General features: G+C 35.9%; 2 protein-coding genes across 2 annotated transcripts in view; both read left to right on the top strand.

The window, feature by feature from the left end:
• Nucleotides 1-3,807, top strand: part of LOC107103814 (arachidonate 5-lipoxygenase-like) — a 26,680-nt gene extending 22,873 nt beyond the window's left edge. Inside the window, exons 14-15 of the mRNA XM_015403644.1 lie at nucleotides 581-751; nucleotides 3,412-3,807. Coding sequence (XP_015259130.1) covers nucleotides 581-751; nucleotides 3,412-3,591 — 351 coding nt within the window. The 3' untranslated portion in view covers nucleotides 3,592-3,807. The remainder of the gene's footprint in view (nucleotides 1-580; nucleotides 752-3,411) is intronic.
• A 2,591-nt stretch (nucleotides 3,808-6,398) lies between these two features.
• The window catches only part of rce1 (Ras converting CAAX endopeptidase 1), an 18,790-nt gene continuing 15,346 nt past the window's right edge, over nucleotides 6,399-9,842 (top strand). Inside the window, exons 1-2 of the mRNA XM_015403642.1 lie at nucleotides 6,399-6,661; nucleotides 9,059-9,161. Coding sequence (XP_015259128.1) covers nucleotides 6,522-6,661; nucleotides 9,059-9,161 — 243 coding nt within the window. The 5' untranslated portion in view covers nucleotides 6,399-6,521. The remainder of the gene's footprint in view (nucleotides 6,662-9,058; nucleotides 9,162-9,842) is intronic.

The following is a 9,842-nucleotide window of genomic DNA, read 5'->3' as shown; positions in this document are numbered from 1 at the left end:
CTGACAGAACAATTGATCAGTTCATAAAGACTGGACGCTCCACCAGAATCACAAGGCAGGATGGGCTCCTGACTGAATAATAAGACGGAGTGAAGCATCTCATTTCTACAATGTTTCATATGAACAAACATTCATTTTATAATCATCATTGAATAAACCTAACAAAGACGTACGAGGACGGCGACGTGCAGAGGAGCAGCCGTGCTCTGCACAATGCACGTGAGCGGGGAGGAGAGGAGGATGTGGAATCTGGGGCTAAGTCATCCCACGTGGTTTGCTTTCTTGTGATTGGCTAATACAAGGGAGCTCTGTGATTGGTTGCAAACCATCCCCTGCTTAAAAATGCATTTGTGTAACGAGGCACGTCAAAACTCCACGCACAAATGCAGAGAAGTTTAATGACCACTGGTACCAGAAATCCTCTGGTGAATGTTGTTCTGTGCATTTATGGATCACATGTGAGTATTTGTGAAAACGGAGACTAATCTAACTCCGTACAGAACCGTCACCGATGGACGGAAACTCAAACAGCCGCTCTGTCTGCAGCCTCCACTACAGCCACTGTTTTCCTTGTCTTCAGTTCGACTGGTGCGCCTGGGTTCCCAACACCCCCTGCACCATGAGGCTCCCCCCACCATCAGACAAAGACGCCATCACCATGGAGATGATCATGGCCACCCTGCCGGATGTGGGCCAGTCCTGTGTGCAGATGGCCATCACATGGCATCTGGGACGAGCCCAACCGGATGCAGTGAGTCTGATTTCACTCATTACACTGGAAAGAATCCAGATCTAGATAAGTCATTTATTCTTAAAATAAGTGCATTTTTTCTTGGATTGAGGAGGTAAAAGAGACATTTTGCCTATGGAACCAGAAAATTTACACTTGAAATAAGAAAACACAATTGAATTGTTTTATTTCAAGTGCATTTTATCCAATTATCTTATTCTAAGAATAAAAATACTAATTCCATTGGCAAACTATCTCATTTACCTACTCAAATTAAGGGTAAATACATACAATTTAAGACATTTTTGCTTATTTCTAGATCGTTTTTTCAGTGTATCCCCCAAACAGCAGACGCCATTCAGACGTTGGTTTTTAGGCTAAATCTGGTCGCTCTATCGTAGTCTGGATTAAGTCCAAAATAATTCTGCCTTTGTCCCGCTTTAGTCCACTAAAAGACGCTACAAACCCAGTTTTTAACGTCTTTATAACGACCTGAATGTTACGGCTTTTACCTTTCAACTTTCAACGTAGACGTCGTTTAGACATAAATCATGTCTCTTAAACTCTTAAACTTTAAACGCCCTAAAAATCAGACAACCAAGTTTTCAGTCAGATGAATTTTTCTTCTTTTCTAGAGAGAAAGAAATGATCTATTTCTACTTTAACATTGACTGGATGATCTGGTTGATTTGTCTCTTTAAAGTGACCTGAGATGGCATGATGTGAATTGGAGTTATAGAAACAAACCGAATAGAATTGGATTGAAATGATAAACGATAAAAACATGGCTGCCAATCATTTTAAATTTGGTTTTGCTGTACTTTTCATTATTAGTGTGAGAATCATTAAAAACATTTCAGAGAATTTAAACAAAGGAGAGGTTTTAAAAGTCTTTGAAATCCTCCTGTCTCCAGTGTTGTTTTTGGCAGCCATCTTAGATTTAGTCTTGGTCTTCAGGATGAAAACTATTTTTAGTTTTAGTCACATTTTCTCATCACTATATGAGATAGTTTTAGTTGGTTTTAGTCGACATAAAGTTAAAAGAGGTTTTATTGAGTTTTATGTTGCAAAAAAAGTTTATAATTTGGAATAATAACCAGACTCTTTCCCAGACTGACAGGTCTTTCCTAGATGCTACAGTAGCTGGGTATAGAATGCTGCCGTCTAGTTAATCATTGCTGTTGGGCAGAAAACGTTGATTTATAGAATTCAAATAAACTTTTTTTGTGAATTAATGCTCTACTTTATGAAAAAGCTGTGAAAATAGCAGATCTAGTTGAACACATCCTATTGGTTAATATAGCAGACAAGCTAACAAAATGTCCAATAAAGGAATGATTTTAGACATCCAAGGTTTCCATCCCAAAGCAAACACTTCCTGATCTACTGTGAATTCTGCATTAAACACAGATCTATAAAATCTGCATTACTGCAAAAAAGCAAAGAACAAAAACATTCTTTCTATTTTGGTAATTTTGGCTTTATTTCTTTACTTTACCCCTCAGTTACTGATGCTCAGGGGTCAAAGTAGATTTAAATTCAGGGTTTGAAATAAAATAAACAGAAAGAACCTCCATAATTGCCTCGTTATGCCTAAACTGAATGAATATGCTAAATGAAATGTTAAAATATTTAAAGTTAACATAGAAAATGTTTTAATGACAATAGAAGGAAACATTTACCTTATATTTAGATAGACAGGAACGAGAACAATGACAGAGAAATATTCAAACATCTATGAACCTTTACATCTGGGTCTTATTCAGAAATAAAGAGAATTCAATGAATTATTTGCTTTGGGTATAATTTAGGGATTCCTTTTGGTAGAAATTAAAGAATGTTTAGCATCACATCTTGTGAGCTGGAAGAAATAAATCTTGATAGACAAAGATGTTGTCTTACGCTTGGCAGAGGATGATCAGCCACATCTAGTTTATTAAGTAGCGAGAGCAAAAAGAGCCGTACTTCTGAGAGCGAACCATCAGAGTGGAGCAGACTCTAAGCTAAGCTGCGCAAAGACGCATTTCTGCACAAGCACAGCTGGAGGAGCAGAGTTAGTCAGAGTTCAGCGCGCCGTACCGGATCATTTGTCAGTGAAGCTCGGCGCTCCCACATCTCTGCCTTCATGCTGCTCATCTACATTAAGATCCAAAATCCTGTTATTAAAGTCAAAATTCTGACTTTTTTCTCATTTTATACTGAAGTAAAATTAAAAATTCAGTTAACTTTTTTATTTTTTCAGTGACCCTAATCCTCTATTGTTATTAAGGAAGGATTAATGGTGGATGCTAATTTTATGCCACCCAGAAACACAGAAAAACAACTTGCTAAGCTACGTGAAATTGGAACTACAATATGAGCAGATGCATCATGGGTAATAAGGGGCTAAACAAACAGACAGACTTTTAACAATTAATATATTTGGAAATATTTAAATTTTATAATTGAAGTTTATTTGTTTTTTATGTCTTAATCAAGGTCATTAGGTGAGTGGGGCGACGCCCTCTATTGGCCACTGCCGTCATTGTTTTCAGTAAACACTTTTATTCTGCTCCAGTTTAGTTGTTCTTTGGGTGAATCATTTGAGAAAACAAGCTTTTTAATGAAAAAGATGCAGCTCTGAGCTTTTATATGATTTGAACCCGTTCCTCTTTAACTGCCAGTGGTTTCCTCCTGCATAGATTCCTCTGGGCCAGTATGCAGAGGAGCATTTCACCGAGCCGACCGCCATGGAGCTGATTGAAAAGTTCAGAATGAAGCTGAAGGAGATTGAGGAGCAGATCCTGGATCAGAACGCAGGACTGGACCTTCAGTACCTTTTCCTCCTGCCGAGCCGCGTAGAGAACAGCATCACCATATAGGACCGGCTTCACTCCGACTGGTTCTGTTCATCCTTTCTGGGTCAAGTTAGAGGATTGTAAGAAACATGGAACCCAGCAGAGGAGAGAACAGAGCAGACGGCCATGCAGGAAGCAACTCACAAAGCTTTTTAAATAACTAGGTCAAAGGCAGTAATCTAGCTGTAATATATAGCCTAATAAATATAGTCTATTAACCTAAAGCAATATGCATGATATGGCTGTCGTAGCCATTTAAAATCAGTTGGGCAACCAGGGGGTGGTCACCCCACTGGTCACCCCACTGGTCACCCCACTGGTCACCCCACTGGCCACCCCACTGGTCAATGTAAATTGCTGTTTAGCATTTCCTCCCATTCAGCACAGCCAGCAATGTAACATTTAAAATCACACAATAAACCAGGATCTGAGGAGGCGTTACTAAAGTTATAGGAATTTGAAAATAATCTAAGATAAATCTAGGATAATAAATCATAACATGGCTGGATTAAAGTCGTTAAATTACCTAAATAAAGTCATAAAATTCTGTGAATGAAAATAAAATCATAGCTTTGCGAAGGAAAGTTATAATGTTACGATAAAAAAGTCCAGAAATGATGAGAATAAATGATAATTTGCAGGAATAAATAAAAAAATGAGAGAAATGTGCTAAAACTACCAGAAAAGCAGCTGAAACATTTTAAAATAAAACATTAACAGACGGAAATGTTGACATCAGGAGATTAAAGACGTAAAAACTCCAGGAAAAAGTAAAGTTGTATAAAACCAGAATAATAGCAGCTTAATGAAGAGGATCATTTTTATCTCCAGCTGTAGTTTGGATGATCTTCATTCATTCGTTTTGTCTTATAACATAATGACTTTACTTTTATTTTATTTAGACTTTATTCTCATAATGTTATTACTGTACTTTCCTGGTCTTAGGACTCTATTCTTGTAATGTTCTGATTTATTCTCACTTATTAAAATAAAGTCTCTGTATGTTCGATAATAACTGATTTATTTTTTTTACCTTCTACTGTTTAAGGTTTAATTGTTTCCAGGATTCTTTTTGCATGTTTGCAATAAAGTCATTAATTTCTGTAACTGGGTTAAATAGGTTTGCTTCTGAAATTAAGGTTTAATAAAGATAAATAATCCATCTGCATCGATATTTGGTTTGTTTTCTGCTGTTGATGTTTTTTATTAATGTTAAAGTTTCCAAACTGGCTTTAAATGTGGAAATCTGAGCTGTGATTGTGGATTCCACAGAGAGGACGACCAATCAGGAGCTTCCAAGGTTTATCACACATTTATAGAGAAATAAATGATTCAGAATAAAATAAACTACAAATAAAATCAGCTGAAAATGAAACCATTGAATTGAAGTGAGGCTCCTCAGTGGGACTAGAATGAATGAATGAACAAATGAAGGAATAAATGAACAAATAAATAAATTAACAAACAAATGAATGAATGAATGAATTAACGGATGACTGAATTAACAAATGAATGAATAAACAAATAAAACTGAATGAATGAATAAAAGAATGAACAAATGAATAAATAAATGAACAAATAAACGAATTAATGAACAAATTAATGAATAAAAGAATGAACAAATGAATAAATAAATGAACAAATAAACAAATTAACGAACAAATGAATGAATAAATCAATAAAAGAATGAACAAGTGAATAAATAAATGAATTAAAGAACGAATGAATGAACTAATTAACGGAGGATTGAATGAACAAATGAATGAATAAACAAATAACTGAATGAATGAATAGAGAAATTAGACAAACGAATGAATGAATGAAAGAATTAATGAATGAAAAAAGTGAATAAATAAATGAACAAATGAATGAATTAACAAGCAAATTAGCTAATTAACAGATGAATTCATGAATAAACAAATACATGAATGAATGACTGAATGAATGAATTAATGAATGACACCCGCCAGTGGAATCCGTTCATGTCACCATGAATATTAGATTTTTCCACCTAAAGCAGCACTCAGTGAACCCCATGTTTCTACTGACATAGATCCGCCTCCTCAGATGTGACCTGAGTTCAGGTAGATTTCATCACAATATTCTGATATCTGGATTAAAATGTAAACGTTTAACAGGTTCTTCTAAACACAGTCAGAGGATCCAAACAGCTGGCAGACGACATGTTGAACCGTCTAACTTTCTTCTAATGGCTCCATGTTTGGCTGCAAAGTGAGTTTATGTTGTTTTTATGACAATATGACCTGCCATACACCAAACAGCTGCCCCTGCAGAGTGTCATGTTTACTCCTGACCAACAAGCTGAAGAATGATAGAATAATAAAAAATAATAAAGAGAAGAATAATAAAACTATATAATAAACTATATAATAAAACTATATATATATATATATATAAAAAGACAAAGAAAAGAAAAAGCAAGGGAGAGGCCGCAAAATATTCAAGTATTCCAGGATTATATATTTCTACAGAGTGCATTGATACAAAAAGATAAAAATAACAAAACCAAAAAAGAAAAACAATAAAACTGATGTTACAGAAATGACAAATATAAAAATATTCAATAATCTACATTCAATGTGCTTACAGCCTTTTTTTTTACTCTTTAAATTTGTAAATAAAGTTGTTTTTTTTTCATCAAAACTGTAAAAAAAAAAAGGTGAAGATGATGAAATTTTACATTCATGAAGATAAAATTAACCAAAAATAAGGATTAGACTGATTATTAGGCTATTTATTAAGTGTAAACTCCGGTCCGGTAGGGGGCAGTGTTTACCTCTGCCGGTGGTTCCATGAGAGGCGGCTAATGATGACGCAGTCAGGAAGCGCCGCTCGGCAGCAGGTAGAGCAGAGGTAGGACCGGTTCTCCTGCTGATGTCTGTCCGCGTCCGATGGTCCAGCGGTCAGCTCCTTCTTCAGCTCAGTGAGCCATCATGGCGGAGGAGGGCGGCGGTCTGACGGGGCGGCTGGAGGCGGCTGGAGGCGGCCTGTGCTGGCTGTCGGTGCTGTCCTGCCTGCTGCTCGCCTGCTCCTATGTTGGCAGCCTGTATGTGTGGAGGAGCGACCTGCCCAGGTCAGATTAAACATTCAAAACCTTTATTTCTCTTTCTACAACCTCTGCTCTAACAAACTTTATTTATGTTTTAGTTTCCAGCCTTTATTTTAGCCTCACTTTGGATGGAGGAAATAAAATCTGGAAAAACCGGTTTATATGGAGAGAAATTTGTTCCAATATTAAAAGCTGGAAGCGCGTTTTAAAAAACGCAGAAATTGTATTTAAACAATGTAAAATTTCTCTACATATATAAAAAGTTATGTGCTTTTTAATGTGCGACAGCGTATTAGGTACGATTTTTGAGTTTAAAGTTATATTTACCGCAATAAACAGGCATATTTATGAGTGAAAACACATTTACAAGATAATAAAGATGCACATGTAGAAGTAAACAAGCAAGACATGTAGGAGATTAAATAGGAAAAATCAGAAGAGAAAATGCAACTGTACAAAAGTTCATAAAGATGCAAATTTATTGTATCATTTAACGTTACAAACGTCCATGAGGCCATTATACGTCTCATTTAAGCCATGTGCTTTATGCAGCGTACTGTAACGTGTATTATAAACTTGCATTCTTCCACTAATCTACATATTTAAATCGCGCAAATTTGCTAATTTTTTCTCCTAAATTTGCATATTTATTTCTGATCAATTTGCTACTTTTTCACCTACATTTGTATGTTTTAATTTGGTAAATTTTTTCATTTTAAATCGTAAATTTGCAAGTTTATTCTGGTAAAAATGCTCTCATTAGACTCAAAAATGTACATTCCTTATTTTTTCCCCGTCTTTGAACAGACCTAAAACGTTGTCATAATAATGTGTGTATAAAATCTATTTAGTATTTCTGCAGTTTGCTTTTCTCTCCATATTATTTGCGCAGACCAAAGGAATAGAGCAGACTAATTTCTATTGGTCTGGAAACGGACCTGTAGTAATCCTGTTTTAGTTAGAAGTTAATGGAATATGTAGGATATTTTGGGTAATAGTTGTAAAAACCAGATTTGAAAAGAATGAAATTCAAACAGCTGAGTCTCCCCAAGAAAACGAAAGAAAAAGAAAACCTATAAAATATTAGCTGAACTTTTTTATACACAGTAAATTACCATCACGTCATTTTTTTTGTTTTTTTAATGTCCATTTTCAGTGGAACCTTTTCTTTGTTTTCAGAAACTTTGGATTAAATTTCTCCCCATAGCTTTGTCCCTCATTCCTCTGGATTAAATTCAGTTAAAGTTTAATTCAGACATTTCAGACCCTGGTCTTCGTCTTCAGCTACTTCCTGTTAGCCAGACGTCCATCAGTCAGTCCCACCACTAACAGCTGTACCTTCATCATCATCATCATCATCATCATCATCATCATCATCATCAATAATATTCATCATAAAAAATATATAAAGAAGGAAATTCTATAAATCTGCATGTTTTGGGTTTTTCTACTGAAACAGATTTCGTTTTTTTTTTTTTTATCATTATTTTCTTATTTTGACTTCAGTCTAAATCATCCCCAACATTTGCTGCTGATTCCGATTCTTCAGTCTGAAATAAACAAAAATAAACATCTTTTGATTATTAAAGAAAAAAACTAAACATAGCATTTGTTGTATGGAGCTAAAGTGGAGCCGTAAAGTTTTGTCAAAAACTTTTAATTTAGAACTTTGAATAAAATTGAAACTGAAAATCATTTAAATCAGTTAAAGCTGAAAATTATGTTTAAAGTGTGAAAAAAAGTTAAAAAAAAAAGGGCAAAGAAGGAATATGAATATAATTTTTTTAATTGAAAACCAATTATAACCAGAAATAAAAAAAGAAAACTGAAAAAATTTTAATCAAAGAAAGAAAATGAAAAGCAAAACAATAATTGTTTCAAAATGTTTTTGTTTTTTTTAGGTTTCTGTGGTCCCTCAGTGTGGGGGCGGGGCTTAGATAACAGGGGAGGATGACTGACACTTTAGGGGCCTCTATAATGTACACCCAGCTGCTGCATTCAGGAGCCGTGGGAAATAGAAATGTCTCTGAAGCTAAATAATGGATATTCTAATTTTAATTTTTTTTTTCAGATTCCTTATAATTTGTTTAAATTTCATTTTTTTTGTAACAAATTTGAAATGTTATTTTTTATTTTGAAATTTTTTTTTTTTTCAAATAAATCCATCGATACTTTTAACATTTTTAAGCAGGTAAAAAAAGAAAAAGTTTTTCTAAAACGTTTTTCCGCTGTAAGAATGTGAAGGACGTAAAACGGAGCAGAAACTGAGAGGCATTAGTGAGGATGAGGAGGAGAGATGAAGGTCTGCTGACGGCGGTCACGGTTAGAGGTCATAGAGCTGATCACCTGTTTATAGGACTGCCTGTCTAACGATGCCCCCGGTGGTCAGCTGGCGCCATGACGTTCTCTCTCTGTCTGCAGGGATCATCCTGCGGTGATAAAGAGGCGCTTCACCAGCGTCCTGATCGTGTCGGGCCTCTCGCCTCTGTTTGTCTGGTGCTGGAGAGAATTCACAGCCGTCAGGGTGAGTTTCACATCCAACCCCCCAGCATCACTTTGGCTTTGATGTCACCGTGTTTTACAGGAACTTAAGTTTTAAAATGGGCATCAACGCGTCTAGCGAAGCGCGTGCAGACGGTTTACTGTGCACGACGACAGATGCAACGAAGAGAGCCGCTTTGATTAATTTCCTGCGATGAGCCGAAAAAATGGTTTGAGGACTCAGATTGATGTTATTATTCTCTGATCCTGATACAATCAGGTCATAAACTCCAAGCGTTTGTCCTGATGAGGTTTAGATTCCAGCCCCAGGAGCCGAATGGCGCCACCTGCTGGCAGAGCCACAGAAAGCCTAATGGCCACTACTAAACAGACCCTAACTGTCCTGGAAGGTCCTGATTGGACGAGGTCGTTTGTTTGATGGTCAAAGGATCATCATTCATGGATTTAATAGGAAGAGAGATGTGATTGCAAAGTTAAACACGTCCGCTTTAAGGGAAAATACAAAACATAAAATCTGCTAATCACACAGGGGGGAAAAAATGTCTCTATTCCGTTGCTGTTGTTCCATTAAAGTACATTTTAAGATCGTTAGAGACGAAAATATTATACTTTAAGCTTCACTATATGGAACATTTACTGATTTAATACATAATTTAAGTTAATGTTAGCACATCTGCAGCAGACGTTAGCAGCCGGGGCTAAC

Source organism: Cyprinodon variegatus, unplaced genomic scaffold, assembly GCF_000732505.1.
Source record: "Cyprinodon variegatus isolate N-32 unplaced genomic scaffold, C_variegatus-1.0 Scaffold1533, whole genome shotgun sequence".
NCBI classification, from domain to species: Eukaryota; Metazoa; Chordata; class Actinopteri; order Cyprinodontiformes; family Cyprinodontidae; genus Cyprinodon; species Cyprinodon variegatus.
Note: the sequence above shows the minus strand (reverse complement) of the source record. Positions and strands in the feature narration are given on the sequence as shown.